This window comes from Urocitellus parryii, chromosome 10 (genome assembly GCF_045843805.1).
Source record: "Urocitellus parryii isolate mUroPar1 chromosome 10, mUroPar1.hap1, whole genome shotgun sequence".
NCBI classification, from domain to species: Eukaryota; Metazoa; Chordata; class Mammalia; order Rodentia; family Sciuridae; genus Urocitellus; species Urocitellus parryii.
The window spans coordinates 138,712,369-138,728,118 of NC_135540.1; the positions used below are offsets into that span (position 1 = coordinate 138,712,369).

Sequence of the window (15,750 nt, forward strand, 5' to 3'; positions counted from 1 at the left end):
CCGCGTGTCCTGAGTTTCAAGTCTAAGAGCCTTTTTGAGGCCTTAATCAAAGACCAGGATGTCAGAGAAAAGGCCATATGTCTGAGGTGTCGAGAGAGAGCTCACAGGCCCCAAGTAAATGATTTACTCCTCCCTGGCTGATTTACTGTTAATTTCTGCAGGATCTCACGCAACTTGAAAGGGTGCCAGCTGCTAACCACAAGGGCTCTGAGGACGCAGATGCACGGGGCCTCCAGAGCATGACTCTCCACTTCCCACAGGCTGGGGGTGAGGGGACAGCAAGGCAGGAGAACAGACAGGCTGGCGGCCAATCCCTGGCTCTTAGGGCTCCCTGGATGAGGCAATGTGAAGCCCTATGAATGTCCTATTTCCCACTCTGTAAAGTGGAGCAGTCACAGGTACCCCACAAGGTTATTTTGGATGAAACTGAAGAGAAAGCAGCAGGGTAGACTGTGAGCTGGATTCACGGACCGTGGCCTGATGACAAGCACCTCACCACTTAACTACTCTGTGCCCAACATCCTAACCACCAAGCAGGCCTCATAAATATTTACACTCAACGTGTGTTGCGATGCTCAATTAATTGTTCCTGTGACGCACTTGGTGAGCCTCAGAGGAAATGTGCACTACAAGGACCAGGGATTACCAAAGGCACAAACAAGTTGGACCACGGAAGCCATGTCCTCCAGAGCTTTCCAGTGCCTCTGGGCTTTTCGAATCTGTGAAATCTAGGATGAGGCTGCTTCCAAAGGCACACTGTCCAGGGAAGAGCTGGAAAGTCCAAGGCCTGACAGAGAATTTACCAAGGAGGACACCCATGTGGCCCAAAACATGTGAAAAAGTAATTCAATCTCACTAGTATTCAAGGAATTAAAATAAGGACCCAAGGGCCAAGGAAGCACATGATTTTAAAATATGGACTTAATGGTGGTGAGACATAGTGAAATGGTCATTTAATATTCTGTGGATAAGAATAGGAACTGACAAAACCCATTCAGAAGCAGACGAGTATCTTGCAACAAGGAGCCTCAAATGTCCACGCTACGTGGCCCATTCACTGCACTAGATTGAATATTCAGAGATGAGATTAAAAATGCAAGAATGAGCACACATGGTGATGGTATTTACAATAGTCAAAAACATCGAGAACTAAATCCTCTTCCAAAATATCATAGAACTGATAAATATCATGGTTTTGAATAACATTGAAAGAGAATATATCCGTAACATCAAGACCCTGCATTCTTAAAAAAAAAAAAAAAATGGACCTGGGCTTGAACTCAAGGGCGCCTTACCACTGAGCCACATCTCCACTTCTTTCTGTTTTTTTGAGGCATAGTCTAAGTTACCGAAGCTGGCCTCAAACTTTGGATCCTCCTGCCTCAGCTTCCCAAGATACTGAGATTACAGGTGTGTGCCAGTGCACCTGGCTGAGATCCTGTACATTCTTTTATATTATTCTATATATATATATATATATGTCTATATTTATGTTAAGATGTGTGCAAGCATCTTCACATACACATACACATATGTACATGAGAATCAACAAAAATGTGTTTTTTTTCCTACATGCCTTTTTCTATTTTCCACATTTTCCCTAGTGTCTCTTCCAGCCTATAGTCACACCAACATAAAGCCTTTTCATGGGATGACTTGTCAGATGGCCTCTGATGACAGCCCTTTGGGAGAGAGCTTGGTGCCAGACACTGACATTGGTTCTCTTTTCTGCCCTAGGTCATGGCCTCACCTCCACAGGACCACAGGTGAGTCAGGGCCTCTTCCTCCTAAGTTCTGGGAAGATCAGCCTGGGTCTGTCTGTCGGGCTGCTTTTCCACCCCTCTCTGTTTTTCATTCTTTATGTGGCAGAGAAACCCACAACCCTTTATTGTGCTCATGGGCTTTGCAGTTCAGGACTCTGGACAGTGAACAGGGGCAAAGGCTCTCTCTGCAGACTCCTTACGTTTGCGCCTCCAGTGGGAAGGGTCATTCAGTGGGCTGGTGGGTGGGCCTGGATGCCGAAGGCTGCACCTTGGGCTTGGGTGGACCTTATCACAGAACAGTGAGCAGTGTTGAGAGGGAGTATCCCAAGACGAAAAGCCAGACGGCAAGCATCCCAAGTGACAAGGCTGAAGCTGCAAGTGGCTTCTGACCTGGCCTCAGAAGTCACAGAGCAAGCATCATTTCCAACACACTCTGTTGATTACAAGCAAGTCGTTAAAGTCAGCAGCACTTCCAGGAAGGAAGCTGGACTCTGCCTCTTGATAGCTGTTTTTATTTCAATAAAACCATCGGCCTGTTTTACATGCTCTGAGCTGCTTGAAGTCTTTCCCTCCAGGGTACAGCTGGTACAAGCCCTGGAAGCTGGCAGATGGGAGGTGGTGCCGGATCCTGGCTCTCCACTAATTAGCTGCCAGCCTTGGATGGAGTGCGTATCTCTCTGAGACTGAACTCCTTCATCTGTGAAGTGGGTCTAAATCTGCCTAAGCACCAGGATTGTGGGTGCTCAGTGGTGTTCATTCAACTAAGCACTATATCATGGGTTTCCCCAGAAACGAGGGTTGAAGTGATTCAGAAACCACATTTTATGTTTCTCCAGATCTCTCTTCAGAGCCAATCTCCTGGCATTAGGCCCTTAGTGGAAGCCATGAAAGTGTGAGTAACAGCATGTAAGGTTGGTCTTGGAGGGTGATTATTTCAGGGAAAGTCCCATTGAACTTCTCTAGAGAGCAGGTGGTTAGACATGGTGACCAGAAGGAGACAGAAGGAGTCAGTGAGGGTCTAGAGGGAGCGTGCAGAGAGGTAGGTGATGGGACCAGGGCAGGCATATTGGAACATTTCCTTATGGAACACGTTGAGGTCTGAATCCGGCCCTCAACATGCGTTCAAGGAGAATCTGGCAAAAACAAGAGCTAAATCAGAGTGTGGGTTTATTTAGGGCCCTAACCCCTCCTATAGAAAATGTTCCTAGTAAACTTCCCACTCAGGACTGAGGAGGAGTGGGCTCTCTTAGGTAGGTACTTCTGAGTTGTACCAGAGGCCTTTTGGTCTCAAATATACCACCTTCTTGCCACCTCTCATCCTTTCCACCATCCACTCGAGACCTAGAGGGAACTGGAGAAAATCCTAAGGGGCCCAGTGAATTCAGCTGCTTTTCTGATACATTGACGGGCATCTCAGAGCCCAGGCAGGTAGAGTAGAGCAGCCAGCTGTACCTACCTACCTCTCAAGCTCCAGCTGGCTCCCCACCCCCCTCCAGGTAGAGAAACGCTGCGAGGTGGAGGCTGCATTTCACTAACAATAATCTAGAAACACAAGCAATGAAAAGAACAAACCAAAGCCTCAAAAAGTTAACGAAGAGGCTAACCATCTCAGGGACATTTATAACAATCTCAGATACTTAAAGTTGTTTTCAATTTTTTAATCATAGGATTAGTTAAAAATATGGCTGGACATCCATACAAGAAATTGCTTTGTAGTCATTTAAAATGATGATGTTGGGCTGCAGGATGTTGCTCAGTGGTAGAGAGCTTGCCTAGCATTCACCAGGCCCTGGACTTAATCCCCAGCACTGAAAAAAAAAAAAATGATGATGATGTTGAAGCATGCCCATTAGCATGGATATGTTGATGTTGATAGCATGTTATTTTCTAGAAAACAATATAAACCATGTGATCATGTATGCACACACCAGAGCTGGGGGACAGACATGGCTGCAATCAAATATTTATACTGGCTGTCTTGGTATATGGACACAGTAGTGATTTTTATTCTCTCCTTTTTTGCATATATGTGCCTTACAATTTTTCTACAGTCACATATATTTTGTATACTAGAAACAATCTATCAAGATATAAATTCTTAGGAAAAAAAATTCTCCAGGCCTGTAAAAGACAGACACATATTCAGACTTGGGCAATCCGTCAATGTCAATACCTTCTCAGAGGCTTATACAGAGAGAAAAGAGCTATATTTTTCCATAAAATAAACTCATGAGTTTTTCTCCTCCCACTGAGTGAAGAATAAAATTGGAGAAGATAGCCTTATTTAGAAAGTGGGTCCTTCCGTCATAGGTCACCCTATGCAATAAAAACCCTGAAAAAGATAGACTTTGGCTGATTTGATTAAAAAGACAAGAAATTTCATTTTGTCCAGGAACATTTGATTTTTTTTCTAGTTTTCTAAGGAAAGAAGTCTTCAAGGCTGATTTTTTCCCACTTTTAAAAGAAAAATTAATAAGGATTTTGGTATTGGAGGAGGAAAGGCAGGTACAGAATAGTGAGCGTCCAGTGCCCCCTGCTGGCGCCTCGCAGATCCTTCAGCAACTAGAGTGAGGGAGCAGAGGACAGTCCGCCTGGTCCTGTCCAGGACGTGCGGACCGTGGGTGGACAGAAACAAATCCAGAAGTGGACAGCTGAACTGCTGGGCCAAGGCGTCTTTTCAGCACAAGCCAGAGTTTCAAATCAGCCCAAGACTGGCAAACCCAAGGGCTGCGATCACCTCTATAGCCAGTGAATGTTGGAGTCACAGAATTAAAATGCCTAATGTCAATCCTGGCCTAGAGTGAGGCCAGGGCAGCCTTGTTTCACCAAGATGATGCCAGTTTAGGTAGTTCCAGGATGTTCTATTGAAAATCACTGTCTGAGGCCCCAGAAGGAATAAAAGGCAGGGTGTGGGACCAGAAAGATATCAAGACTGTCCCCACCAGAAAGCTGCTGTCAATTAGCTAGCCAAGGACCGTCTCACGTCCCATCTGGGTTTCTGAAGGCACCAAGGAGTGGGAGGGAGGCTCCTCCCGTTCATTGAAGCGTAAGTAACAGCATGTAAGCTTTGTCTTCTCCCGTTCACTATCAACCCTCCATTCAGCCAGTAGTAGGTCCATAATGTGACAGACACAAAAGCCAGCGTTGGGCAGATGTTTTTGTTTAATAAAAATAAAAAGGTAAGACCCCAAAGACTCAGCTGAGCTTGGATTGTAGTAAGTGCTTTGCAAATGAGGAAATCAAGCTCTAGAAAAGACAGGTGAACTTCCAAGGGCCACCCAATGAGAACCATAGGCCTCTTCTTCAAACTCCCAGTGACTGTTTCTACTGTAGCTATCTGTGACTTGGAATCATCAACTCACAATCTCAGATCAGGGAATCGTGGTTCAGAGAATAAAATGGAAATGCCAAGAAAGCTAAATGACTAATGTCTTCAGAGAGACAGGAAACATACAGACGCTCATATACAGTCATGCACCACATAAAGACCACATACGTGATGGTCACCCCATAAGACTTCAACAGAGCTGAAAAATTCCTATCACCTGGTGCCACTGTGATGCTGTGCATCAAGTGTTACATATTTGTGCTGAAGCTGGTTTGAACAAACCTACCCCACTGCCAGTCTTGCAAACACAGCACATACAATTACATACAGCACATAATACTTGATAGTGATGATAAACTATGTTGCTTCTTTATGTGTTTATCATACCATACTTTGTATCAACATTCTGGAGTGCTCCTGCTTATAAAAAGGCGCTGCTGTAAAACAGGATGCGTGTTGGCTGGCAGCAGTCTCACATCTCATGCTCACTGGGCTCTTGCTGGCATCAAGGACCCCGTGGAGTGATTCACCTAGGCCATTCAGGTCTGTGTAAGTGCACTTGGTGACATTCACATAACAAAGTCGCCTAATGATGCATGCCTCAGAACATAGCTACCATCAAGTAATGCATAACTTACATCTATTTTGTCTCTGTTTCTCTCTCTTCCCTTTCTTCTACCCTCCCTTCTTTTCTACCTTCTTGGCCAGCATGAGCCACGGAGTCAAGCCCACTCACCTCCTAACCCTTTACTCAGAGGTAATGGAAAGGAATGTAAAGAAGGCTGTTCCTGCCTCTCCATCAAACATGGAGAGAGGCTGACCTGAGGATTCTCTCAGTTCCTGCCAGGGAAGGGGTGTGGACTCTCCCATTTCTGCCACACAAGAAGTCACCTTGCCGCCCTCTGTCTTACAGCATCTGAAGTACCTGCCAGCTTCTCCAAGACAAAAGCAAACTGGCAGTGGTACCAATAGGAGACCAGGGTTGTGAGACCACAGCCCAAAACTTGAAAGCTGGTTCTCTCATACCACCAGCAAGTCCTAAGACCCAGGGTGAGGGAAATGAAAGCCATTAACATACCGAGTCCCTGGTATTCGCCAGGCATTTTGTGACCTTGCCTCACTTACCAGTGAGGTACATTTATGGATAAGGGAAACTGAGCCCCAGAAATGTCAGATAGGTTGGAAAGAAATCAGTGAAGTAGAACTTTGAGCCATCGGGACGCACCTGGGGTGTTGTTAGGGAAATCAGGCTTTCGCCTCTCATTGACCTGAGCCCCACAGCCAAAAGGGAGCAAGGCTTGAAGAACCCTTGTGAAGGAGAGCCAGGTGGATGTCAGCAGAGCCCAATGCTGGAAAAGTCACGTTTTACTTAAAAATGAGCAAAAGGTAGTGAACAAGTTCCTACAATAGAGCTGAAACCAGTGTTAACAACTTAAACTGAGTGAGAAAAATATGGTCACGAAATTGAACTTGAAAAGACAAACCCAGAACACAGCATCTTGTTTGTGGGCACAGAGCCGGGGGGGGGGGGGGGGGGGGGGGGGGGGGGGGGGGGGAGATACCCTCCAGAAACTGTGAGCCGATTTCCTACCTCCTTGCCATGGGCCAAAACTTTCCAGCAGCTCTTTGGGGTAGACACTATTATACCCATTCCTCAGGGTGACAGTAGTTAACAAGGCTCACCAGGGGTGGGGTGTGCCTGGGGCCACTTGGTCAGAACTTGGTGGCCAGGGTTTGAAGCTAGAACTTGTCATTCTGCTATCATGAAACACACCTTGCCTTCCTCTAGCCTTTGATCCAAGACTCCACTCCACTACTGGGGAACTCCAAAGCTGGCCCCCATGAGGAAAGATAAAGCATTAAAGACTAAAAGACATAGAAAAAATGTCCTCAGGGCTTAACCTCAGGAGGTGTTCATTGTATTCCAAGTTAGCAGTCCAAGGCCAGTGGGCAGCTCTGCCTCTGGGTGTCTTCAGAGACTGGGCTCCTCCCATCTTCCTCCTCCCTCTGTATTGGCCTCAATTCTACAGACTAAAATAGTAAGTTCTATGCTCCCTGGAGCAGGGTGGAGGAAGAAAAGAGAAAGAAGAAATACAAAGTGCATAGCAACTTAAGAAAGTTTCTTGGAAATTGTGAGTTGATTCTGTGCCTAGATTCCATGTCTGGACTCAGGGCCTCATGGAGCTATAAGGCAGACACGCCATACAGACTTGGCATGGCCAGCTGCCCAGCACCTGAGAAGCCAGGCGCAGAGACACAGGGAGAGACAGCTGTCCTGCATGGACTGAGAGATGGGTGGACAAGGTTTGCTGACTACACATTTGGGAGTATGTCCTGCTGGATGCCTTGGAGTTGGAGCCAGCTCTCAGTGGCCCTGTCCCTGTTCCTCCTCTCTGCTCCCCTGAGCTCTCTCCCATAACTGAAATGAAAACAGAAGCCGGTTTTGCTTGGGAAACCTGTCCAGCTAGAAAAGATCCGAGAAATCTGCCAAGTTCACCTCCTAAAGGGACAGGGTGGTCAGAACCCTGAAGGTCCTGCCCTGACTTCTCTTCTCACACAGGGAGCCTGCTCTCATCCTGGGCCTGCTGGGAATTTGCAGCCTCTAGTATCCTTGGAATAGGAACGGCCCATGCAGCTGCACCTGGGGCTCAGCTGGACAGGTGTCCCTGTGAAGCCACCAAGCAAGGTGTGGGCCATGGCACCAGCCTTGCAGCTCCAGTCTTGAGGCTCCATTTCTAACTTAGGTGGCTAAGGTGGCACTCTGAGGTCACTGGTTCTGACTTCCGGGTGAATGAACGGCATTGTGGGAGCTTGTATAAAACCTGGCTCTGCTTCCCCGGGTTTGGCCTGGATGGAGGTTTTCTGGCTTTCTTCTTTACCAGTGAGAGTCCAGGGCCCACAGTGGGGAGTGCAGCTCAAGGGGCATCGGCCATGTGCCTTGGTCATGGGGCTCTTCTCCTGTAGGCTTGGGAACCGTGTCCAGGTGTGTGGCTACCGGGCTGGGGTGATTGCCTTCTGCCTGTCTGCCTACCCCCTGGGCTTTAGACCACACATATTCATCTTCACTTCCCTCTGGGAAATAACTTTCAAAGGAATGTTGTTATTTGTAGAAAGGTGTTTCCTTGAGGGGCGCGCAGCAGTCAGTTGTTCTGCGGAGCTGTTTGGTGCCTGTGGGTGATGGATGGCTCTCCACAGACCCACACGACAGAACCATAACTCTTCCGGGGCTGATGTTAAAAGCTCCTGAGCAGTTTCCTTTTGCTTTTTAGAAAGTGACTCTCATTAAGAAGCCAACTGTACTAGTCAGCCTGCCATCACCGTGATTAAAATACCTGAGATAACCAACTTACAGGGAGGAAAGGCTGACTTAGGCTTACGGATTCAGAGGTCTCAGTCCATAGTCAGATGGCTCATTGCTTCCCAGCCCACGGTGAGGCAGCACCTCATGGCGGGAGCCCTCAGAGGAGGAAAGCTGCTCACCTCATCAGGGACAGGAGGGGCCAGGTCCCAATGTCCCCTTCCAGGGTGCACCCTGAATGACATAACTTCCTCCCACTAGGCCCCACTTCTAAAAGATTCCACCACCTCCCAACAGTACCACAGTTTGGAGACCAAGCCTTTAGCAGATGGGCCTTTGAGGGACAGTCAAGATCCAAACTATAGCACCGACTTATCCTTCAGGTGCCGGAAGATGCAAAGACCCGAATGAGTTTGGAGTGGGCCACTTTGGTGGGAATCTGAGGTCCAGCAAGAGGAAGGGTCAGGTTCAAGTTCACTTAGCAATGAAGGAGACCAAGGTTGTTATGGTTTGGATCTGAAACGTTGGCCATATTAAAAGCTTGGCCCCCAGTGCAGCCGTGTTGAGAGGTGGGACTCTTGAAAAGTGATTGGATCATGAGAGCTCTGACCCCACGGATGAATTAATCTACTGATAGATTTATAATTTGATGACATTATTGGAAGGCAATGGAAACTGTAGGATGTAGGGCCAGTTGGAGGAAGTAAGTCACTGGGTATGTGCCATGTGCCCTGGAAGGGTATATATGGATATATCTTCTCCCTGGCGTCTCTCTCTCTCTCTCTCTCTCTCTCTCTCTCTCTCTCTCTCTCTCTCTCTCTCTGGTTCCCAGCTGCGAGGAGGCAGCTTTGGTCCTCCATACCTTCCACCATAATGTTCCTAAGTCCAGGCCCAGAAACAATGGAGCTAACCAACCATGAACTGAAACCTCTGAGAATGTGAGCCAAAAGACATCTTTACTCCTTTGTTTTCCTCTGATATTTTATCACAGCAACTAAAGCTAATACCAGCATCTACTTAAGATCCTACCATGGGTTCTGGTCCTGGGGCTTCCCCTGTACCTGTGCTGGCTCTGATACAGCTGTTCACCCACCGAGCACATAGCATATGCTGGTCTCTGCAATATGCTGGATGACAGGACTAATCAAGAGTCTAGAATCTTGCCTCAGCCTTGGGGGAAGCAGGAACCAGTCTAGCTTATAATTTGTTGATTGGCTTTGTTCCTAGATGGTATAGAGAAACTAAAAAGGAGGTTTTAATTGGGCAGGACTAATATCTATAATGAATAAACCATAAAATTTTTAGTGGTGAAATAGAACAGAGGTTTACTTCTCACATCACAATCCAGGGAGGATGAACTGAAGAAAGTCTTTTTCCAAAAGTTCACTGGCTTTTACTCAATGGCTTCTATTATCCCCAGGGGCCATGGGCAGCCACTGGCTAAGGCAAAGCCAGAGCATGCAGGTCCAGAGGGCCAGCCTGGATGGAGCCAGTCACACCCAGCACATCCTGGTTGCCATGCCCACCCAACACAGAGGGCACTGGGAAGTACTCAGGAGCCTGGTGCCCACGGGAAAGGAAATGGGTCTGGTGAGCACACTGGTGCGCTCACTAGAGTTCAAAGGGGAGAAAGCATTGAAGAAATAATTTCACAATGTCCTTAAAGAAGAGTGAGACTGGGCTTATTCCAGATGGTGGGGAAGGGCACAGGGTCTACTGCAGTGGAGGAAAAAGATGGGCTCAACTCAGAATACAAGGAAAAGTGGGAACATATAGCCCAGGAGCAGGGTGGAGTCACAGGATGCAAAATTACTGAAAGGAAACATCAGAGATGAGGAGACTTTGGGCTAACCTGACCCCACAGGATCAAGCTGGAGGCAGGCCAGGGGGAGCAGGCATCCCCAGAGGGCAGTGGTGGAGGATGGGGAGCCCAGTGAGATATGGAAGGTGAGCAGACATGGAGGGGGTGGATCCTGGCTACACTGACTTCGGAAGATTTTGCTGAAATTGAACAATGCTAAAGCAAACACAGAAGTCCAGGGGCCAGGACCCAACTGAGACTAGAGGAGCTAGCCTGGAGCTTGGTTCAGCAGAGAAGCTTTGTTAAAGAGACCAGCAGGTATCATGGGGAGACCAAGGCTCTTGGACCGTGCGTGGAATCTGGACTGTATGCTGTGGTGATGGGTGAGATGAATGAATGCAAAGTTCTGGAACGCCACTTGGAATCGTATATCAAAACTCTGTACTGATGGGGAACATAGAGATGTATTCTGGGAAAGAAAGATAAAAGACAAGCCCTTCTCTAAAGAAAGTGTATACATGCACCAAACAAGTCTTCAAAGGCTGCCTATTTTTATTTAAGTGTCCTGGTGAGAGGGACAGAAAATAAGTGCTTTAACAATTCAGTGAGGTTAAGGTGGCCTGAGGGATGCCAGGGAGTCAGGGACAGCAGATCTCAAAGGACACAGCATTTGGGAAGCAACGGGGAGGCGGGAGGGTTGAGGACACCAGGTGGGTGGGCACAGGATGACCCAAGGGGTATGAAGCATATTTGGGGAATCCAAGAGAGTCTCAGACCGGAATTCTGGCCTTGGGTGAGAAAAGAGACCCCACAGAGCCCCCTGGGGATGTCAGCAAATGACCACACTCTTCAAGGCCAATGTCCCAACATGAAATCAGACTGAACCCTGCATTAGACTGAGGAGCTGCTTTCCTGGATGAGGAGGGCCAGAGCAGATCTCTAGTCATTCTCTGCTCATTTGCTCCTTCCGGGCCAGCTGGCCCTTAATGACTGTCCTGATTAATTTAATCCAATTCACAAGAAAGTACAAATTGCTACTCTGAAGAGCTGGGAAACTTGTGACTTCTCTGCCAGGGATCTCAGTGGGGACATAATTGTGCTGGGTCAGGAAGCTGTCAGTCATGGCCCAGGATAGTCTCAGCTGCTCTTCTTACCACCCCCATAGGCTAGGACAGGGATCAGGTGCAGACAGGACCCTACTCCTCTTGGCTCTTTATCCCAGGGAGACTGTCCTGGGCTGGTCAGCACTTCCCCCATGCATGAGTCCTGGGCAGACACCAAGGAACAGTGCTTCCACTGAGCACACTCTCATGAGTGAGGCTACAAGAGATGTGGGCATTCCGACACAACTCATAGCTGTGTGCTTCACGTTTTGGCATGGTAAGGGCATTCGTGGTAAAAGGACAAGAGTTTAAGAAAATAATGAAGCGGAAGCAAGATGTGGAGGGGGCCACACCATGGTCTTCTACAGCGCCCAATGAAGGGCAGGAGTTTGTCCTGAAGATCTTTGCAGCCAAAGGAAGGAGGGAAAAGTAATTTCTTACAGAAATAATGTTTTCCATTAAATCAAAGCAAGCCAGTTGCTACAAACCTCATAGTTTCTGGTCCTGAGGCCTGCAAGAAACATCTCATGTGTGTGCTAATGAAGAGAATGTGATTAAGAACGTCTCTTGCTTTCATGCTCATCACAGACCAATACAGCACGAAACTACAATGCAATTGAGAAAAAATAGGTCTACGAGGAACCAAAAGAATCTGCATTCACATGAACAGTTCCCTGGAGGTTTACATAATCTGAAGGTCAAGTTTAAAACCGAATATTGAGTGGGCTGCAGGACCTCAGGCAATCTTTTATAACAGGAGCCCAAATTAAGGAGGTGAGATTTGAGAAACCTCAATGGAATAATATTTATTCAACAAACACCTATCAAAAACACAAGGCTTCTCTGGGGACTTGTGCTCGGACCTAGGGATAGATGAATGGATAAATATGAGCCCTGCCCTCGAAATACTCTCGGTGCATTGGAGGAGACGGAGGAGGAGGGCAGCCTGGTAAATACAACATGTTGCACCACAGAGGAGAGGGGAGAGGAGCTGACCTCATTCTTATCTACTCAGTCAGGGCTCGGGGCAGTGGGGTGGGGTTCCTCTGGCATCCTGCCTCTTTCAGGTTTCCGTCTTTCCCCTTGTCCATCCCCCTGTTCCAAGAGCAGCAGGAAGCGAGGGAAATGTGGGCATGTCGTAAAGCAAGGTGAACTGAGAGGAACAGGAGATTTCTGGGGGAACAGGGTCCCGTCCTCTGCGTGTTCTGAGCTCTCTCCAGAGCGGCCGTGACTAACGTCTGCTGTGTTTTCTCGCAGCCCAGGACCAGGCTATCCGCCTGCCTCTTCCCCGCAGGGTAAGTCCACTGCTTGCCCTAACTGTTGGGTGAGCCTTTGACGCCTACAAAGCCAGGGGCTGATTTCAAGTCATTTGATGAATTTACAAGAGAAAGAAGACTTTCCAATTGGCTTACTTCCCTGGCAAGGAAAAGTGCGCTTCAATCCTTGGGTTTAAAACTATGTTCTAATTCCCGAGTCATAACATAAAGATTAAAAATTAATTCACATCATTGTGAAGGTTGAAAAAGGTGAAGATACCAACACACTGTCCTGGTGAGTATGTTGTGTAAAAGGCACTTTGTTCATTGTGAAATTTTAAATTGAAAGAAACTTTCTAGAAGCAATTTCACAATATTAACTAAATGATATAAAATACACGATTTTTGACCCAATAATTCTGTGATTAACAGTATAAAACTAAGGAACTAACCTAAATTTCCGATTACACATTTAAACACATTCACTGATATTTTGTAATAATATATTCTAAATGGTAACACATTGGAACAAAGCTAATTATTCAGTAATACAGAAATAGTGGAATGTCTTATATCCACTTATGAAGCCATTTGAAATATTTACAAATAATTTTAAAAACTAAAAAAAGATTAAAATTTAGAACACTACTCAAATATCTACTATTACAAGTAACTGTATTGTTAAATTATATATGCATATAATTTAAATAGCTTATATATTCACACATGTTTAGATATAGGTGAAATCTACATCTAAAATCATTGACTTGTTACTCTGAAGTACTTATTTAGAATTTTTATTTAGGCTATGGACCCCTACCCAGGAGACACACACACACACACACACACACACACACACACACAAGCACACAATATTCTTTTAAATAAGGAGGCTCATGGACAGTGAATATTGAACATGCAATTAAGAACCCTTGAGACTTACAGATAATAGATAAAAAATTATAGATATGACTCATCCCCAACAAATCTTTCACTCTTTCACTCCTTCTGTGTCTCTCTCTTTCTAGAAAGAAATAGATCAAGATATTTATATCCACCGCTGGGGAAGAAAGTCTGGTCAGCCTTTGATACCTACAAACTTGTAGTTCTTGGTGGCTTCCGGCCACCACCTGCCCCCATGGAGTCTAGCCAAAGGGTTAGGTGAAAAGCAGGTTCTTCTAACAGGCCCCAGATTTCCCCCAAAGAGGCCATGCCCATGGCCCTAACAGTGCACCTGTTGTCCTTCCACCAAAGTCCATCTGTGGGCTCCCGAAGGGGTCCCCTGCTGTCTTCCAGCAAAGAACTCAGTTTCCATGCAGTTCCAGAGCCCAGCTCCGTGTCCCTCTGCCATGTCTGCAGAATTTCACTTTCCAGAAGCCTTGCCCAGCCCTGGGCCCTGGCTCTGCCCAGTCCAGACATCAGTGAGAGGGAAGCCTCCTAACATATACTGAGCTCTCCTTACAGAGCAGATGCCAAGTGGAGCCTTCATGGGCATCTCCTCAGTTAACCTTTGACAACCAAGGACCAAGTAAAACAGGCTTAGTCATCTCCAGTTTACCGACTGGGCATCTGAGTGAGGAGGTCAAGTAGCCTCCACAGTCAGAAAGCAAACCACAGTTTAGACCTACGACAGAGCGACCACTGAGCCATGCTGTCACCCAGCTTCTTACCTGGTTTCACATCCAGGAACTTCCTAGTCCTAGCCCATCTTCCCTCCTACGCCAGGCGAGGAGACAGACTGAGGAGGGACAGCGCCCAGTCTCTGAGGCACAGCCCCAAGGCTGCCGTGAAAATGGTCCTGCTCCATCTCTGTGTCCCGTGGCTTACCCCTGTCCTTCAGGTGCCAGACTCTTCTCTTCTACCCCGTTCCTGCTGGGGGGTCACTGCAGGGCCCCTTGTCACTGGGCGCTTTCTCTGTTAAACTTGACAAGTTGACCGAGTCCTCTCTTCAGGGAAGACTCGAGGCTGGCCTTCCGCTGGGAGCAGGTGGTGGGAGACAAGGGCCAGCAACTGGAAGTCAAGATGGTGGTCCACAGACGCCTCAGCCCACTTCTTATGGTGTCCCTTGGAGAGCACGAGCTCAGGCTGCCCTCTGCAGCCTGACCTCAAAAATGCTCGGAGCCAAGGCAGCCCGGGGGGCCTCCCACCTGGGGACCTGGGGAGTCCCGCCTGCAGCACAGCGCACCTGGAGACGGGACTCATCCGTAACTCATCTTTACCAAACTTCTGTGATGGGGATGACAGGAAAGGCACAGACGTTGATCCCTGAGACTCTTTAGTAACCCACCTGAGGAGCTTAGAGAACTCCCTGAAAGGAGGCAGAGCTGGAACTTCCACTAGTCTGTCTCATCCCAGGTCCCTCCCTGCAGTAAACTCCCCCCTGGATTTCCCTGTTTACAGTTTAGAAGGCACACGAAACCTAAGCACATAGTAGTTAGCAAGGGCTAGAGGCTCCAAGAGGAGAGAGGGAGGTGGTTGGCAGGCTGGCTCCTCCCTGCTCTCACAGCACAGGGGCCTGGGGACCCCACTGGGCATCCACCATCACACACTCTGTTCACGACTTTGCCTTGGTTCTGGAACTGCATATAGAACTGAGTTCTGCACTGGAGCACGCAGGGGACCCCTTCAGGAGCCCACAGATGGACTTTGTTGGAAGGACACTAGGTGCACTGTTAGGGCCGTGGGTGTGGCCTCTTTGGGGAAATCTGGGACCCGTTAGAAGAACCTACTTTTCATCCGACCCTTTGGCTAGACACCATGGGGCAGGAGGTGGCAGGAAGCCATCAACAACCACAACTGAGAGAGTATGTACCAGACTCTCCAGACTTTTGTCCCCAGTGGTGGATATAATATTTTGGTCTGTTTCTTTGCAGAAAGAGAGAGACAGAGAGAGGGAGAGATTTATTTGGGATGAGTCATATCTATCCATTTTTATCTATTGTCAGTCTCAAGGGTTCTTAAGGCACTTCTGATTGCAAAGCTATTCTACAATGTTGTGTGACTGAATTGTGTGTGTATGTGTGTGTGTGTGTGTGTGTGTGGCCATCTGATTCAAAAATAGGTTTGAAGTGGATCCCAGTAAAAATACCTTTATAACTAGACACATTATGGCATAAATAAAATTTTGAAATCACACACATAGGAATAATTATACCCTAAGCCTTGTTAAAATCTATTACTTTAGGCACTTATTTAACAATC

General features: G+C 47.3%; 1 protein-coding gene across 1 annotated transcript in view; it reads left to right on the top strand.

Moving 5' to 3' along the window:
* Positions 1-10,329: 10,329 nt before the first annotated feature.
* Clnk (cytokine dependent hematopoietic cell linker) overlaps positions 10,330-15,750 on the top strand; it is a 60,617-nt gene continuing 55,196 nt past the window's right edge. The window contains exons 1-2 of the mRNA XM_077803141.1: positions 10,330-10,336; positions 12,551-12,588. Coding sequence (XP_077659267.1) covers positions 10,330-10,336; positions 12,551-12,588 — 45 coding nt within the window. The remainder of the gene's footprint in view (positions 10,337-12,550; positions 12,589-15,750) is intronic.